The 19404-nt window shown below is 38.2% G+C and overlaps 3 protein-coding genes across 9 annotated transcripts in view; 1 reads left to right on the top strand and 2 right to left on the bottom strand.

Moving 5' to 3' along the window:
- LOC127485928 (disintegrin and metalloproteinase domain-containing protein 32) overlaps positions 1-9299 on the top strand; it is a 156204-nt gene extending 146905 nt beyond the window's left edge. Inside the window, exons 13-14 of the mRNA XM_070069491.1 lie at positions 7754-7846; positions 9054-9299. Coding sequence (XP_069925592.1) covers positions 7754-7846; positions 9054-9284 — 324 coding nt within the window. The 3' untranslated portion in view covers positions 9285-9299. The remainder of the gene's footprint in view (positions 1-7753; positions 7847-9053) is intronic.
- Positions 1-19404, bottom strand: part of LOC138843046 (disintegrin and metalloproteinase domain-containing protein 32-like) — a 498529-nt gene that overhangs the window by 279859 nt on the left and 199266 nt on the right. The window lies entirely within an intron of this gene.
- LOC138848517 (disintegrin and metalloproteinase domain-containing protein 32-like) overlaps positions 17740-19404 on the bottom strand; it is a 48354-nt gene continuing 46689 nt past the window's right edge. For 2 of the 3 annotated variants that reach the window (XM_070068583.1, XM_070068584.1), the window contains one exon: positions 17740-18603. In XM_070068583.1, the coding sequence (XP_069924684.1) occupies positions 18422-18603 (182 nt within the window). In that variant the 3' untranslated portion in view covers positions 17740-18421. The remainder of the gene's footprint in view (positions 18604-19404) is intronic. The other variant, XM_070068585.1, reaches the window with a different exon arrangement.

Here is a 19404-nt window from a genome sequence, read left to right as displayed (position 1 = left end):
ATAAGAGAGGGAAGAGATGTGCAATTCGGGACATGCTCAAGCTGACTTACCTCAAACTGCAGAGTTAGAAAAATATCAGGGGATTCCAATTCAATCCCATCGAGGTGGCATGTACCAATGCCACCTCACTAGTCCCAGTGATCAATTTCTGTTCACAATTGATTGTAATGATAGGACTAAGAACCAAAGGGATCACATAAACAAGACTAGTGTCTGCAAATACTAGCTGATAGAATCAAAAAGGGAGAGAATGATCCAACATGGGAAGTGAGATACACAGCAGACCCATAGAGTGGCGGATGTCCTAAACAGCACTCTGGCCTCAGAATCAGCCTTAAAGTCATTCGGATCTGGCTGAAAAGCCCATGAGAGTATTTCAGGCATGGAAAACCAAGACACTCTGGCAAAAAAAAAAGCAAACAAACAAACAAACAAACAACCCAAAATACCTAAATGAAAGATCTCTGTGAGTGAGATCCCAGTGGAAAGAACAGGTCTTCAAAGAAGGAGGTACCTTTCTCTGAAGGGAGGAAAGAACTTCCACTTTGACTATGACCTTATCTAAATAAGATAAGAGTCGGAGAACTCAGAGGGCTTCCATAGCCTTGGAAACTCATGATTGGAGCATAGGGAGATTACTGATGCCATAAACAGGAGTGTCAATTTGGAAAGTCTACAACAGGAGTCACTGTGCACTTACTCCTCATGTAGGATCTCTGTCCTTAATGTGCTGTACATTGAGATTTAATGCTATAACGAGTACTCAAACAGTATATTTCACTTTGTGTTTCTATGGGGGTGCAAACTGTTGAAATCTTTACTTAATGTATACTAAACTGATCTTCTGTATATAAAGAAAATTGAAAATGAATCTTGATAAGAATGGAATCGGAGAGAGCGGGGAAGGGGAGAGAGAGCGGGAAAGGGGAGGGTTGCGGGTGGGAGGGAAGTCATTGGCGGGGGAGGGAAGCCAATGCAATCCATAAGCTGTACTTTGGAAATCTATATTGATTAAATAAAAGTTAAAGAAAAAGAAAAAAATAATAACTGCTTAAGCCTAACAGATGTAGGTGATTAAATTTCTTATACACTGAAAAAATGGGTCATGATCAGTCAAGAAGCTAGAAATTCAAAGGTAAGCACACTGATATAAAAGAAATAAATTGGATAGAAATTGGAGCTGAGAGGAAATAATATAAAATGTTACTTCTAACCCATTATGGCTGTGTTCATACCATAAGCTTATGATTTCTCTATACATCAATCTTAATGTAAAAAACAGCAACAATCTCCAAAATGCTGAGTCAACATCATAAACCTTCTTATTCAGATAAGTTTAAAAGAAGATATGAAAATCATTTTATTTTTATATAAGGTGAACAAATTTCATATATATATATATATATATATATATATATATATATATCTTTAGGAGCATAGTGATAGCATCCCACTCTAGTCTCCCTCCTGCTCAACTCTCAACCTTCCTACTCCTCCTTTCTTACTCTGTATTTTAATGTTTACAATGATACACTTGTAATGTATTTTATAATCATAAACTTAACTCACCACTAAGGAAAGAATTCAATATACAGTAAGAATAATTAAAAAAACTTTTTCCTCAACAGTAGAAATGAGGGCTGGAAATAACAAATCTCAAAAGGTCAATTTTGCTTAGCTACATTACATTTTTGTACTCTATTGGTTATCACAGATAAGGGGAAATATCATATTTGTCTTTTTGGGACTAGCTTATTTCACTAAGTAGAATGCTTTCCAGTTGCATCCATTTTGTTGCAAAACACAGACTTGTACTATATTTACCACTTAGTAGTATTTCATAGTGTACATATACAACATTTTCTTTATCTAGTCATTGGTTGATGGGCATCTAGGTTGCTTTCATATCTCAGCTATTGTGAATTGAGCTGCAATAAACATGGGGGTACAAATAACTCTTCCACATACTGATTTCATTTCATTTGGATAATTTCCCAGGAGTGGGATGACTGGGTCTATTATCAGATTTCTGAGGAATCTCCATACTGTCTTCCTTAATGCTAGTTGACATCCCACCAACTGTGAATTAAGGTATGTTTTCCTCCAAATCCTAACCAGCATTTATTGTTTTTTGATTTCTGTTTGAGAGCCATTCTAACTGGGGTGAGGGAAAACATCATTGTGGTTTTTATTTGTTTTTCTCTCATAGCTAGTGATCCTGAGCATTTTTTTCATGTGTCTGTTGACCATTTGAATTTAATCCTTTGAAAAAAAAAAAAACCTGTTCAAGTCCTTGGCCCATTTTTAACTGGATGGTTTGTTTTATTGATCTTAAATTTCTTCAGTTCTTTATAGATTCTGGATATTATTCCTTTATCAGTTGTGTAGTTTGCAAATATTTTCTCTCATTCTCAAATGTTTCTCCAACTTTGCTATTTCTTTTGCAGCACAGAAGTTTCTCAGCTTAATGTATTCCCCGTTGTCTATTTTGACTTTGATTGCCTGTGCTTCTGGTGTCTTTCCAAGAAGTTTTGCCTATGCCAATGTCTTGCAGAGTTTCTGCAATGTTCTTCTGTGTTAATTTGCTGGATCAGCTTGTAGATTTAGATCCTTGATCCGTTTAGGCTTATTTATGTATAATGTGTAGGATAGGAGTCTTGTTTTATACTGCTACACAAGAAGATCCAATTTTCCCTTAGCACCATTTTTTCTAGATCTCAGAAAAGACATTCTTGGTATTTTGATTGGAATCACATTTAATCTGTAAATTGCTTTCATGGACATTTTAATGATATTGATTCTTCCAACCCATGAACATGGAAGATTTTTCCATTTTTTTTTGTGTCTCATATTTCTTTCTTTGATGTTTTATAATTTTATTATAGAGAATCCTGACATCCTTGGTTAAATTTATTCCAAAACATTTATATTTTTGTAGCTATTTTGAATGGGGTTTGAACTTGCACGTTCTTTCTTGCATGGCAATGTCTGTGTTTATGAAGGCTATTAATTTTTGTGTGGTAGTTCCAATTGTCTCTTATTGGAGTTGTTTCCCTAATAGAAAATCATGTCATCTGCAGATATGGATAGTTTGACGTCCTCCTTCCCAATAGGCATCACTTTGAATTATTTTCTTGCCTAATGACTCTGACTAGAGCTTCCATAACTGTATTGAATAGCAATGGTAAGAGTTAGCATCCTTGTCTGGTTCTGGATCTTAATGAGAGTTCTTTCAAATTTTTCCCATTCAATAAGATGCTAGCTATCAGTTTCTCATAAATTGCTTTGCCTATGTTGAGGAATATTCTTTATATACCCAATTTGCTTAAGGTTTCCATTATGAAAGGGTATTATATTTTGTGAAATGTTTTCTCTGCATCTATTCAGATAACCATATGGTTTTTTTCTTCAATTTGTTAATGTGATATATCACATTTGTAGATTTGCGAATGTTGAACCATCCCTGCATACCAGGGATAAATCCCACTTGGTCTGGGTGAATGATCTTCCTTATGTGTTGTTGGTTTCATGTAGCTACTATCTTGTTGAGGATTTTTGCATCTTTGTTCATCAGGGATATTAGTCTAAGTTCTCTTTCTTTGTTATCTTTTCCTGATTAAATAGTTAAAGTGATGCTGGCTTCAAGACTTTTGGGAGGATCCCCTCCCTTTCAGTGGTTTGGAATAGCTTGAGAAGAATTAGAATTCTGTCTTCTTTAAATGTCTGGTATAATTCAGAAATGAAGCCATCCGGTCCTCAGCTTTTTGTTGTTGTTATTGGGAGGGCCTTTATTACTGATCCAACCTCTGTCTTCATTACTGGTCTGTTTAGGTGTTCCGTCTTCAAAACTCAATTTTGGGATTTTATGTGTCTAATAATCTATCCATTTCTTCTATAGTTTCCAATTTGTTGGCATGCAGCTATTTGTAGTAATCTCTGATGATTCTTTTTACTTCTGTGATACCTGTTGTTATATTTCCTTTTTCATCTCTAATTCTACTGATATGGGGTCTTCATTGCCAATGGTATATCAATTTTGTTTATTTTTTTAAAAACTATTTCAATGATTTTTTGCATGTTTTTTTCCTTTGGTTTCAAGTTTATTTCTTCCCTAATTTTAATTCTTTCTTTCCTCCCAGAAATTTGAGATTTGGTTTGTTTTTGTTTTTCTAGGTCCTTGACATGTGCTAATAGCTCATTTATTGTTGCCTTTCCAATGTCTTGAAGTAGGCACCAATTACTGTAAACTTCTCTCTGAAAACTGCCTTTACTATATGCCTTAAGTTTTTATATGTTTCACTCTCATCTTCATTAACTTCCAGAAATTTTTTCGTTTCCCTTTTGATTTCTTAAATTACCCACTCTTTATTCAGGAGCATGTTTTTCACTGTCTATGTGCTTCTACATATTCTAGAGATTCCTGAGTTGCTATATGTCTAGCTTAGTTCCATTGTGGTCAGAAAAGATGCGTGGTATGTTTTTAATTTTTTTTTAATTTGCTGAGATTTGTTTTATGGCTTAGCATGTGGTCTGTCCTAGAGAAAGTTCTATGCACTGATGAAAAGAATGTGTATTCTGCAACTGTGGCATGAAAGCTTCTGTAGTTATCAAGTCTATTTTGTCTATCATGTAGATTAGCTCTGCTATCTCTTTGTTGATTTTATGTCTTGTTGATCTGTCCATTTATGAAAGTGTGGTATGAACATTCCAACGTGGAGCACCAAGCAGATTCTATCAGGCAGGAAGCTGACTCTGGGAAAGCTGAAGCTCTCTCTGTGGACAGGAATGCTTTTGGGGCTGAGAATAGATCATATGCTCCTGTGTATGTTGAAGCCCTGTGTGCTATGACTGGTGGAATTCTGTGAATGTGCCATAGGGAGTTACTTGTGGCTGAGTGTTTGAGCAATCACTGTGTCTGGCTTGAGAGGCTCACAGTTTGATGAGTGTATGAGATGAGTCATTGCACAGGGTTCCACAATTATACACAGATCCTTTGCATTATTTAGAACCTGCTTGGGTGAGGGGTGAAGACACTAACGGCTCAGCATGGGCAATTGGTTCACTTTGGCAGAGAGGGTGTGAGGCTGTGATCATGCTGCCCAAAATGATCATACCCTCCCTCATCTAACCGCAACCCTGATGAAGATATAGCAGAACTACCATGCCATGAACGTTGGTGTCACTTTGGACTCTTGCCTCATACTTGAGCACTGCCTGGAGCACTGCCTGGAGCTCACTCAGCCCACACCTTCCTTGTGAAGCAGCAGAAACTCTGCTAAGCCACAGAAGCATATTTCACAGACAAAATCCTCAGAGGAGAAAACCAACAAGAGTTTCTACAAATGCCTAAAAATAAATGTAGAAATTAAGAAGCATGAACAAGAAAGACAGTATGAATTCCCCAAAAGAACATAAAAACACTTGAATATTGGAATGAAAAGATGAAGAGAGGGATGAAATGCCTGAAAAGGAATTCAAAAGAATGATAAAATTATTCAAAAATGCAGAGAAGAAAATTAACAAATAAAAGAAATCCATATATGACATGGATGAGAAATTCTGCTTGGAGAAAGCGACAATGAAGAGAAACCAAACTGAAATATTAGATATGAAAATTCAATATATCAAATTAAAATACAGTGGAAAGCCTTAACAACAGACTTGGGGAGGCAGAAGAAAGAATATCCAAGATAGAAGTCAAGTCCTTGCAAATAGAAAAAAAAAAGAAGAAAATTAAAAAGCTGAACATAGTTTTCAAGATTTACAGAAATTATCAAACAAACAAATATACATGTATTGGGAGTTCCTGATGGTGAGAAAGAGGGATAGTGGCTGGCGCTGTGGTGTAGTGGGGAAAGCCATCATCTGCAGTGCCGGCGTCCCATATGGGCACCAGTTGGAATCCTAGCTGCTCCATTACCGATGCAGCTCTCTGCTATGGCCTGGGAAAACAGTGGAAGATGGCCCAACTCCTTGGGCCCCTGCACCCACGTGGGAGACCCCAAGGAAGCTCCTGGCTATTGGCTTTGGATCGGTGCAGCTCCGGCCCTTGCCATCAGTTGGGGAGTGAACCAGTGGATGGAAGACCTCTCTCTCTCTCTGTCTCTCCTCTCTTTCTGACTTTCAAATAAATAAATAAATCTTTAAAAAAGAGGGAGAGAATTAGAACACTTATTCAGTGAAAGAACAGCAGAAAGCTATGCTAATTTGGCAGTTATAGTCAAAACAGTCTGATAGTGGTAGAAAAATAGACATGTAGACCAATGGAACAGAATAGAAAGTCCAGAAATTCATCCATGCATCTACATTACATTTTGTCAACTAATGTTTGACAAAAGAGCTAAAATCATTCCCTGGAGAAAGGATATTATTTCAACAAATTGTGATGGGAAAACTGGATCTCCTTCTTCTGAAGTATGAATCAGGACTCCTACCTTACACTTTACCCAAATATCCATTCAAAATGAATCACAGACCTACAACCCAATAGCATCAAATTACCAGAGAACATTGGGGAAACCCAGTAAGACACTGGCGTAAGCAAAGACTTCTTGGAAAAGATCCCAGAAGCACCGGCAATAAAAGTCAAAATTGACAAATGGGATTATATCAAGCTTAGAGGCTTCTGCACTGCCAAAGAAACGGTCAGCAAAGTGAAGAGGCAATTGACAGAATGGGAAAAGATATTTGCAAACTATGCAACTGATAAAGGATTAATATCCAGAATCTATAAAGAGCTGAAGATACTCAACAACAACAAAACAAGCAATCTAGTTAAGAAATGGGCAAAGGACTTGAATAGGCATTTTTCAAAAGAGGAAATTTAAATGGCCAACAGACACATGAAAAATTACTCAGGACCACTAGCCATCAGGGCAATGCAAATCAAAAGCATAATAAGGTTTCACCTCACCCCTATTAGAATGGCTTTCATACAAAAATCAACAAACAAAAAATGCTGGTGAGGATGTAGGGGAAAAGGTACCCTAATCCACTGTTGATGGGAATGTAAACTGGTAAAGCCACTATGGAAGACAGTATGGAGATACCTTGGAAATCTGAAGATAGAGCTACCACATGATCCAGCCATCTCACTCCTGGGAATTTACCCAAATGAAATCAGTTCCAGCTCTGCTATGGCCTGGGAAGCAATAAAAGATTGCCTGAGTTGTTGGGCCCCTGCACCCACGTGGGAGACCCGGAGGAAGCCTCTGGCTCCTGGCTTCAGATTGGCATAGCTCTTGGCTATTGCAGCCAACTGGGGAGTGAACCAGGGGAGGAAAGACCTTTCTCTCTCTCTCTCTCTCTCTCTCTCTCTGTCTCCTTCTCTTTCTGTGTAACTCCTGACTTTCAATAATTAAATAAATCTCTTAAAAAAAGAAATCAGCATGTGAAAGTGTTATTGTACCCCCGTGTTTACTGCAGCTCAATTCACAATCGCTAATATGTGGAAGCAACCCAGATGTGCATCAACTGAAGAGATGAAGACTGGATAAAGAAAGTATAGTATATGTAGACTATGGAATATTACATTTACTTCTCTTCTTTAATGAGAATTGCCTATTGTCCAGTTTCTGGAAAATTATTTTATGAATTTTTTCAGTTTTCTGGAAGGAAAAGCCTTATATTAGTGTTTTCTAAGTGGTGAGAGATGCTGAAATCTAGAAATATTAGCAACATTTACTTCACTCTCCTACTAAAGTTTATATTATTGTAATATATATTTTTACTTGTACATTCTATTCATTCATAGCAATGTGGACCTGATAGTTGTTGTGATCCTCGCACTTGTCAACTGAGACGGGGGTATCAGTGTTTTCAAGGAGGCTGCTGCAGACAATGCCACGTAAGATTCACATTTATTAACATTTTCTGATTATGTAAAAAGTCATGTACTTTAGAATATTCATAATTAAGCTGTAAGTCAAAATAAATGGATTTTAAAAGGAACAGATAATAAATTTAGATCCAGATTTCTGATTTGTGAACTTTTGTTGGGTTTGGGGGCTTCTTTTGAATACCAGTATTTTCACTAGCTTAATGTTGATTTAAAAGTCTTCATTTACACATGTTATAGAACTCTTTAGTATTGAACATCTTAGTTCATTCTACCCCGTATATACGTTTTATAAATAAAATTTTACTGATTATGATAAATATCTGTAAATACATTGTTGAAAGAACTGAACTTTTCATATAAGGAGTGAAACTCAATACAAACGATGTTTTCCAAATAGTAAATAATTTAAGCTATAAACTTTATCATTGACTGAAGAAGCACAATTTAGTTTATATGGTGAACAATTTGACCTCTGGTCCCTGTTTTCCTTTTCAGACTTCATTATATTTGTAACAAGTTCCTCATATGGGTTTTGTTTGTCCTTTACTGACACTTTTATTTTCTTCCTTATCACATTATTACATTCTTGCTTCTCTAGTATCTTTTGTGTCAACTTGAATTTATTTACATGAAGTATGAGATAGATGCCCATTCAAAATTATTAATATAAATGTCCAGAATTCTTTATGAAGAGTTACTTAACTGGAAGATGCCCAGGAGAAAGGTTGCCATTTGGTTTCTTCTTGAAAAACAGCTATAGTTGGACTTTATTATCCCTCATTTTGCCTCTGTTTTGTGTGTGTGTGTGTGTCTTAAATTTTCATATAATTTGTAAGTATTCCATACTTACAAAACTATGGTTTTAATTGGCCTATTTTATTGAGAAACTGACTAGATTACAATATTTTCACCCAAATTTAATAATTTTCCATGGCTAAAAGCAATCATTCCCCTCTTAAAATGAAACTACAAGTAAAACTTTGCCTTCGATGTCACATTTGTGTTATAATTTTTCTTATTCATATGTCTTATGATTTTATTTGATAACTTTCAATTAACTTCTAAATTATTAAAATAATGACATACAAAATCAGGATGAATATAATGGAATAAATAGGACAAAATATAGAAAATTGACATAACTTTGAAATAAGTATGGATAAACACAACAACCTTATGTAATACTTTATTTTTATATTTTAATTTCCATTAGTTTTGGGATAACAGTCATTTATGCAGGCCCAGTGCACATCCTGAATGTGATCTCCCTGAGTATTGTAATGGAAGCTCAGGAGACTGTCCGCCTGACCTAACTATACATAATGGACACTTATGCAAAAATGACAAATTTATTTGTTATAATGGAGAGTGTCATGATCTTGATGCACGATGTGAGTCCGTATTTGGAAAAGGTAATATCTTTTGTTATTATATGAACAATTGAGCCTCATTGATAGACAAAATTTTATGTTTTTAGATATGACTTGATGTTTTGATATACTTATACATTATGAAACTATACCACAGTTAAAATAATTAAAATATTCATCATCTCACATACTTACCATTTTCTTTTCTTTTTTTTATCATATGACAGCTTTATTTCTAGCTTTTCTTATTTTTCTTTTCTTTTTTTTAACTTTTATTTAATGAATATAAATTTACAAAGTACGGCTTATGGATTACAATGGCTTCCCCCCCAATAACGTCCCTCCCACCCGCAACCCTCCCCTTTCTCACTCCCTCTCCCCTTCCATTCACATCAAGATTCATTTTCGATTCTCTTTATATACAGAAGATCAGTTTAGCATACAGTAAGTAAAGATTTCAACAGTTTGCTCCCACACAGAAACATAAAGTGAAAAATAGCCGGCGCCGCGGCTCACTAGGCTAATCCTCCGCCTAGCGGCGCCGGCACACCGGGTTCTAGTCCCGGTCGGGGCGCCGGATTCTGTCCCGGTTGCCCCTCTTCCAGGCCAGCCCTCTGCTGTGGCCAGGGAGTGCAGTGGAGGATGGCCCAGGTGCTTGGGCCCTGCACCCCATGGGAGACCAGGATAAGCACCTGGCTCCTGGCTCCTGCCATCGGATCAGCGCGGTGCGCCGGCCGCAGCGCGCCGGCCGCGGCGGCCATTGGAGGGTGAACCAACGGCAAAGGAAGACCTTTCTCTCTGTCTCTCTCTCTCACTGTCCACTCTGCCTGTCAAAAAAAAAAAAAAGTGAAAAATAATAGATGATTTTTTTTAAATGATGATGAAATCAGATCAGACCTATTGTCATGTTTAATCCCAGTGAGAGTCAAGTTGGGAATTGATAATTTCTTTTTTTTTTACAGAAGATCAGTTTAGTATGCATTTATGCATTAAGTAAAGATTTCAACAGTTTGCACCCCCATAGAAACACAAAGTGAAATATACTGTTTGAGTACTCGTTATAGCATTAAATCTCAATGTACAGCACATTAAGGACAGAGATCCTAGATGAGGAGTAAGTGCACAGTGACTCCTGTTGTTGACTTTACCAATTGACACTCCTGTTTATGGCATCAGTAATCTCCCTATGCTCCAGTCATGAGTTTCCAAGGCTATGGAATCCCCTTGAGTTCTCCGACTCTTATCTTGTTTAGACACGGTCGTAGTCAAAGTGGAGGTTCTCTCCTCCCTTCAGAGAAAGGTACCTCCTTCTTTGAAGACCTGTTCTTTCCACTGGGATCTCACTCACAGAGATCTTTTTGCCAGAGTGTCTTGGCTTTCCATGCCTGAAATACTCTCATGGGCTTTTCAGCCAGATAGGAATGACTTTAGGGCTGATTCTGAGGCCAGAGTGCTGCTTAGGACATCTGCAATTCTATGAGTCTGCTGAGTATCTCGCTATCCATGTTGGATCACTCTCCCCTTTATTTATTCTATTGGTTAGTGTTAGCAGGTACTAGACTTGTTTATGTGCTCCCTTTGACTCTTAGTCCTTTCATTATGATCAATTGTGAACTGAAATTGATCACTTGGACTAGTGAGATGGCATTGGTACATGCCACCTTGATGGGATTAAATTGGAATCCACTGGTATGTTTCTAACTCTACCATTTGGGGCAAGTCAGCCTGAGCATGTCCCAAATTATACATCTCTTCCCTCTCTTATTCCCACTCTTATGTTTAACAGGGATCACTTTTCAGTTAATTTTCAACACTTAAGAATAACTGTGAAATAATTAAAGAATTAAACCAGTCATATTAAGTAGAACAGACAAAAAAAACTACTAAGAGGGATAATGTATTAAGTTGTTCATTAACAGTCAGGGCTATGCTGATCAAGTCACCGTTTCTCATAGTGTCCATTTCACTTCAACAGGTTTCCTTTTTGGTGTTCAGTCAGTTGTCACCGATCAGGGAGAACATATGGTATTTGTCCCTTTGGGACTGGCTTACTTCACTTAGCATGATGTGTTCCAGATTCCTCCATTTTGTTGCAAATGACTGGATTTCCTTTTTGCTTACTGTAGTATAGTATTCTAAAGAATACATATCCCATAATTTCTTTATCCAGTCTACCGTTGATGGGCATTTAGGTTGGTTCCAGGTCTTAGCTATTGTGAATTGTGCTGCAATAAACATTAGGGTGCAGACCGCTTTTTTGTTTCCCAATTTAAACTCCTTTGGGTAAATCCCAAGGAGTGGGATGGCTGGGTCGAAAGGTAGGGTTATCTTCAGGTTTCTGAGGAATCTCCAGACTGACTTCCATGGTGGCTTGACCAGTTTGCATTCCCACCAGCAGTGGGTTAGTGTCCCTTTTTCCCCACATCCTCGCCAGCATCTGTTGTTGGTAGATTTCTGAATGTGAGCCATTCTAACCGGGGTGAGGTGAAACCTCATTGTGGTTTTGATTTGCATTTCCCTGATTGCTAGTGACCTTGAACATTTTTTCATGTGCCTGTTGGCCATTTGGATTTCCTCTTTTGAAAAATGTCTATTGAGGTCCTTGGCCCATCTCTTAAGTGGGTTGTTGGTTTTGTTTTTGTGGAGTTTCTTGATCTCTTTGTAGATTCTGGTTATCAACCCTTTATCAGTTGCATAGTTTGGAAATATTTTTTCCCATTCTGTCGGTTGTCTCTTCACTCTCCTGACTGTTTCTTTTGCAATACAGAAACTTCTCAATTTGATGCAATCCCAATAGTTGATTTTGGCTTTGACTGCCTGTGCCTCCCGCGTCTTTTCCAGAAACTCTTTGCCTGTGCCAATATCTTGAAGGGTTTCTCCAATGTTCTCTAGTAACTTGATGGTGTCAGGACGCAGATTTAGGTCTTTAATCCATGTTGAGTGGATTTTTGTGTAAGGTGTAAGGTAGGGGTCTTGCTTCATGCTTCTGCACGTGGAAATCCAGTTTTCCCAGCACCATTTATTGAATAGACTGTCCTTGCTCCAGAAATTGGTTTTAGATCCTTGGTCAAATATAAGTTGGCTGTAGATGTTTGGGTTGATTTCTGGTGTTTCAGTTCTGTTCCATTGGTCTATCCATCTGTTTCTGTACCAGTACCATGCTGTTTTGATTACAACTGCCCTGTAGTATGTCCTGAAATCTGGTATTGAGATGCCTCCGGCTTTGTTTTTGTTGTTCAGGATTGCTTTAGCTATTCGAGGTCTCTTGTGCCTCCATATGAATTTCAGCATCATTTTTTCTAGATCTGAGAAGAATGTCTTTGGTATCTTGATTGGTATTGCATTGAATCTATAAATTGCTTTTGGGAGAATGGACATTTTGATGATGTTGATTCTTCCAATCCATGAGCATGGAAGATTTTTCCATTTTTTGGTATCCTCTTCTATTTCTTTCTTTAAGATTTTGTAATTCTCATCGTAGAGACCTTTAACGTCCTTGGTTAAATTTATTCCAAGGTATTTGATCGTTTTTGTAGCTATTGTGAATGGCATTGATCTTAGCAGTTCTTTCTCAGTCATGGCATTGCTTGTGTATACAAAGGCTGTTGATTTTTGTGCAGTGATTTTATATCCTGCCACTTTGCCAAACTTCTCTATGAGTTCCAATAGTCTCTTAGTAGAGTTCTTTGGGTCCCCTAAATAAAGAATCATATCATCTGCAAAGAGGGATAGTTTGACTTCTTCCTTCTCAATTTGTATTCCTTTGATGAATTTTTCTTGTCTGATGGCTCTGGCTAAAACTTCCAGAACTATGTTAAATAGCAGTGGTGAGAGTGGGCATCCCTGCCTGGTGCCAGATTCCAACTTTTCCCCATTCAATAGGATGCTGGCTGTGGGTTTTTTATAAATTGCTTTGATTATATTGTGGTATGTTCCTTCAATACCCAATTTGCTTAGAGTTTTCATCATGAAAGGGTGTTGAATTTTATCGAATGCTTTCTCTGCATCAATTGAGATAATCATATTGTTTTTCTTTTGCAGTCTGTTAATGTGGTGAATCACATTGATTGATTTGCGAATGTTGAACCAACCCTGCATACCAGGGATGAATCCCACTTGGTCTGGGTGGATGATTTTCCTGATGTGTTGTTGTACTCTATTGGCCGAATTTTATTGAGGATTTTTGCGTCTATGTTCATCAGGGATATTGATCTGTAATTTTCTTTCAGTGTTGCATCTTTCTCTGGCTTAGGGATTAAGGTGATGCTGGCTTCATAGAAAGAATTTGGGAGGATTCCCTCTTTTTTGATTGTTCTGAATAGTTTGAGAAGAATTGGAGTCAGTTCTTCTTTAAATGTCTGGTAGAATTCAGCAGTGAATCCATCTGGTCCTGGGCTTTTCTTTATTGGGAGGGTCTTTATTACTGTTTCAATTTCTGTTTCAGTTATGGGTCTCTTTAGGTTTTCTATGTCTTCATGGTTCAATTTAGGTAGATTGTATGTGTCCAGGAATCTATCCATTTCTGATAGGTTTTCCTGTTTGCTGGCATACAGGTCCTTGTAGTAATTTCTGATGATTCTTTTTATTTCTGTGGTGTCTGTTGTTACGTTTCCTTTTTCATCTCTGATTTTATTGATTTGGGTCTTTTCTCTTCTTTTTTTAGTGAATTGGGCCAATGGGGTGTCAATTTTGTTTATTTTTTCAAAAAACCAGCTTCTCGCTTGGCTGATTTTTTGTAGTTTTTTTTTTTTTTTTTTTTTGGATTCAATCCTGTTAATTTCTTCTCTGGTTTTAATTATTTCTCTTCTCCTACTAGATTTGGCTTTGGTTTGCTGCAGTTTTTCTAGGTCCTTGAGATGCGCTGAAAGCTCATTTATTTGGTACCTTTCCAATTTCTTGATATAGGCACCTTTTGCTATAAATTTGCCTCTCAATACTGCTTTTGCTGTATCCCATAAGTTTTGATATGTTGTGTTGTTGTCTTCATTTACTTCCAGAAAGTTTTTGATTTCTCTTTTGATTTCTTGAATGACCCAGTGTTCATTCAGGAGCATGTTGTTCAGTCTCCATGTGTTTGCATACTTTCTGGGGTTTTCTGAGTTGCTAATATCCATCTTCATTCCGCTGTGGTCTGAGAAGCTGCATGGTACGATTCTAATTCCTTTAAATTTGCTGAGACTTGCTTTATGGCCTAGTATGTGATCAAATCTAGAGAAGTTTCCATGCACTGCTGAGAAGAATGTGAAGTCTGTAGATGTAGGATTGAAAGTTCTGTAGATATCTGTTAGATCCATTTGGACAATAGTGTCAATTAAATCTGCTGTTTCCTTGTTGATCTTCTGTCCGGATGATCTGTCTATTTCTGAGAGTGGAGTATTGAAGTCCCCCAGTACTATTGTATTGGAATCTAAATCTCCCTTTATGTCCCTTAACATATCTTTTAAATAAAAGACCGGTGCCCTGTAATTAGGTGCATATACATTTATAATAGTTACATCTTCCTGTTGAATTGAACCCTTAATCATTATATAGTGTCCCTCTTTGTCTCTTCTAACAGTTTTTGTATTAAAGTTTATTTTGTCTGATATTAATATGGCTACACCTGCTTTTTTTTGGTTTCTGTTGGCATGGAATATCTTTTTCCAACCTTTCACTTTCAGTCTGCATGCCTCTTTGTTAGAGAGATGTGTTTCTTGTAGGCAACAAATAGTTGGATTGTGTTCTTTGAGCCAGTCAGCCAAACGGTGTCTTTTAACTGAAGAATTCAGACAATTAATGTTCAATGTGACTATTGATACGTAGTGACTTTGCCCTGCCATTTTCCCGGAAATATTTTCTAGTATATGCTTTGAGCTTCCCATGCTCTTTTACTGGTAGGTGTTCTTCCTTTACCTTCTTTCATATTGATGGCCGTGTTTTTGTGTTTCTGAGTATAGCACATCTTTAAGTATCTTTTGCAGGGCCGGACGAGTGGCCACAAAGTCTTTCAATTTCTGTTTGCTATGAAAGGTCTTTATTTCACCTTCATTCACAAATGAGAGCTTAGTAGGATATAATATTCTGGGCTGGCAATTTTTCTCTCTTAGCATCTGTGCTATGTCTCGCCATTCCCTCCTAGCCTGTAGTGTTTCTGATGAGAAATCTGCTGTGAGTCTGACTGGAGATCCTCTGAGAGTACTCTGACGTTTCTCTCTTGCACATTCTAGGATCTTTTCTTTATGTTTCACTGTGGAGAGTTTAATTACCACGTGTCGTGGTGAGGATCTCTTTTGGTCATGTTTATTGGGGGTTCTATGAGCTTCCTGTACTAGGTTGTCTCTGTGCTTCTCCAAACCCGGAAAGTTCTCTGCTAGTATCTCACTAAAAAGGCCTTCTAATCCTTTCTCTCTCTCCATGCCTTCAGGAACTCCTAGAACTCGAATGTTGGTTTTTTTTTTTTTAATAGTATCCTGTAGATTCCCAACAATATTTTTTAGATATCTAATTTCCTCTTCTTTTCTTTGGTTTGACTGTATGTTTTCCTGTGCTCTATCTTCTAAGTCCGATATTCTCTCTTCTGCTTCACCCATTCTGTTTTTAAGGCTCTCTAATGTGTTTGTCATTTGATCTATTGAGCTCTTCATTTCATTTTGATTTCTCTTCACTATCACACTTTCCTGTTCTACTAGTTTCTGAGTTTCATTTTGATTCTTCCTTAAAATTTCATTTTCACGAGAGAGATTTTCAATCCTGTCCAATAAGCATTTCTGTAGTTCAAGGTTTTGCTTTTGAAAACTTCTAAATGTTCTTATCATAAATGTTTTGAAATCTGTATCTTGCATTTCTTCTATCTCATCATCTTCATAATCTTGTCTTGGGGTGTTTTGTTTATTTGGAGGCATCATAGTGTCATCGTTGATTCCGTTCCCTCGATTTCTGTGTTTGTTGCTTGGCATAGTTAATTCTTCTTTCGTCACTGTGTGTTGTTGTTTTTTTATTTATTTCATTTTATACTATGTCTGTGTTAAGTGGACTGCCTGCTGTTGGAGGAGCCTTGGAGGCTTGAGATGGGTGTGGCCTGAGAGCTCTGCTTGGTTCTTCCTGGTTAAGGGTGTGCAAAGGTGACACCCTCAGGTTATGCGTGGTAAATCTCTCTCTTTTTATTTATTTATTTATTTATTTATTTATTTTATTTTATTTATTCAGGGGGTAAGTAACACCACACGGCACGGCTGTGCAGAATTGATGGTATTTAGCTTCCAGTCTCTGCCTTCTACCCAAAGGGTCTGTTTAGGCTCCTCTGGACTCCCACTGGGTTGCCTAGGCTTCTGAATTGTAGTGACTCAGTTCCTTAGCTCTCCTCTGTTGATATGTAAATCCAGAGAGGGTGCCTGCTCTTTGTCTCTTTCGAATTCTTCAAGCCTTGCAGGCTTGCAACCTTTGCAAGGTTAGGGGAAAGAGAAACCCCCCAAGCTTTTTTTTTTTTTCTTTCTGGTAGTGAGTTTGCTGCACTTTCCGGTCCCCCTCTAGATTCTGACCCCTGTTTCCCCGCCAATGTCTCAGGTTATTGAGCTCACCTCCCCTTCCAGCGTCGATGTGTGGACTCAGAGCCCTGGACATCGCAACTCTCCCCGTTGTTGTCTGTGTGACATGCACTCCCCTTCCCGCACTGGCGCGCAGACCCTGCGGCTTCCGCGGCACCCGCGGCTCCCGCGGCTGGGCTTCCGCGCGGAGGGCAACCTTGTTCTCCCAGTAAGTCCTCCGATTCACAGCCACTCGATCCAGAAGAGTTTCCTCTGCAATATTTTCCTGGTTCTTTTTTCTGAGGCTACCGTAACTCCCCTTTTATTAAACTAAATTTTCCCGGACTATCGGTGCGCGCCCTCACTATTCCGCCATCTTGGCTCCGCCCCTGACTGGTCATTTAAAAACTAACTATATCAAAATTTATATTTAAAAGTGTCTTCATAACAATAATCATGAAAATCATGTGTATACTTTGATAGAAATAAAATCCATTGAAGATATCATTTCAAATAAATCTTTCTATATTCACATTTAAAACAAAGCCAAAAAGTTATATATATTTCAGTGTAAAATTCTTTTGAAATCCATGTATAGTTTTTTAAATGAATTTATACCAAGATATTGACCATCAAGGAAAACTAATAAGCTTTACAAACTATCATCAAGTTGGGGGCCGGCACGGTGGCTCAGTTGGTTAATTCTCTGCCTACGGCGTCGGCATCCCTTATGGGCACCTGGTTCTAGTCCTGGTTGCTCCTCTTCCAGTCCAGCTCTCTGCTGTGGCCTGGGAGGGCAGTGGAGGATAGCCCAAGTGCTTGGGCCCTGCACCCCATGGGAGACCAGGAGGAAGCACCTGGCTCCTGGCTTCGGATTGGCACAGCGCTGGCCATGGCGGTCATTTGGGGAGTGAACCAACGGAAGGAAGACCTTTCTCTCTGTCTCTCTCACTGTCTATAACTCTACCTGTCAAATAAATAAAATCAAGTAGAATTTTTAATAGTTCTGTTAAATTGAATCTGTCATTTTAACCCCTTCCCAAATCATTAGTTCCAGAGAAAATCATTACTGAACTTTGGCAAAACAAATAATTAAAGACCTAAATGATTTTACACATTTTTTTCCTTAGAAAATGGAACATGAAAAAACTTTTCCTAATTCATTTCTTCGCACCAAATTCTGAACATGGGTTAGCTTTCTTCACTGAGAGTCAAGCTCAAACCCTTTTGGTCTTTTGGAAGCTGCCTGTCTTCTGGCCCTGTTGGTCACCTGGATAAAGGGCAAGGGAAAGCTAGCTGGTAGAGGTTCCCAGTCAGGCAAGTACAGTCCCTAAGGCAAAACAGAGCCTCTCACAGAAGTCCAGGTTAGGCTATGGGGAGCACAGAAGGTTAAACACCTGGATTTCCTAGATCTTCATGGGGTCAGCTGTGTCTGGTGAGAAGATCCTGGAGGAACAGCATGGTCTAACCAGCCAGAGACCATACTGAGTGAGGACAGAGGATACACATGGAGCCCTGGGAAGTAAATGAGAAGGAGATGGCAGGTGCTGAAAAGTCAAGGAGAGGACAATGGGAAGAGCTCAAGGATTCTAATAGGACTAGAGATGCCCTAGTTGGAATGCCCTCTTCAATTAAGGATCCTGCAATGTCAGAGGTATAGCCCAAGTGGTTGAATTCTGCGTTGTTGTAAGTGGGAAAGAAAAGCAGACTTAGGAAAGGAAAGAAATGAAAAAAAAGAAAAGAAAAGAAAAACAGACATGCTGGCATGCAAGCTCGTCCACACTCAGTTTATTAATTCCTTCAGCTGTGACCAGGGTAGGGAAGGTAGAATTCTCATTTCTCTGTGAGATCCCTGATGTCATCCATTGTCTTCTGGAGGAATTACTAGTCACTGTGGAGGAAAAAACAAAACACGGTCAAGGCACTGATACTAAATTCCCTTCCACTGCAAACCATACAGTTGAGATACTGTCTAGTGAATAGTTCATGTTGAAGTATTATGATTTTCTGTGATTTCAGGGGAACTGTCATCCTTAATCAGAAGTACTTACAATGAGAAAACATTTTTTTACTGAAATACCTATGAATAACAACATATTTGTTTTTTTAAATTTAATATATTGATTTAATTTTTTATACCTTAGACATAATATTTTAGGTTTTCAGGTTATAAAAAGTTTTTTGGCCATTGAAGAATAATACAGGAATGAAGGACTGTGCCTACAGCACCTAATGAGTAAAGCAGCCCTAGTTATAAATGTATTCTATATGCTAATTTATTGATCTTACATCTTATTAGGTTCAATTCTTTTTTAAAAGATTTATTTATTTGAAAGTCAAAGTTAAACACAGAGAGAAGGAGAGGCAGAGAGAGAGAAAGAGAGGTCTTCCATCCACTAGTTCACTCCCCCATTGGTCGCAACAGCCAGAGATGCACCAATTCAAAGCCAGGAGCCAGGAGCTTCTTCCAGGTCTCCCATGCAGGTGCAGAGGCCAAAGGATTTGGATCAGCCTGTACTGCTTTACCCAGGCCATAGCAGAGAGCTGGATCAGAAGTGGAGCAGCTGGGACTTGAACCAGCACACATATGGGATGCCGGCACTCCAGGCAGTGGCTTTTACCTGCTACACCATAGCACCAGCCCCTAGGTTCAATTCTTTAACTCCAATATTTTTTTACATTTTTTAATGTA

This window comes from Oryctolagus cuniculus, chromosome 2 (genome assembly GCF_964237555.1).
Source record: "Oryctolagus cuniculus chromosome 2, mOryCun1.1, whole genome shotgun sequence".
NCBI classification, from domain to species: domain Eukaryota; kingdom Metazoa; phylum Chordata; class Mammalia; order Lagomorpha; family Leporidae; genus Oryctolagus; species Oryctolagus cuniculus.
Note: the sequence above shows the minus strand (reverse complement) of the source record. Positions and strands in the feature narration are given on the sequence as shown.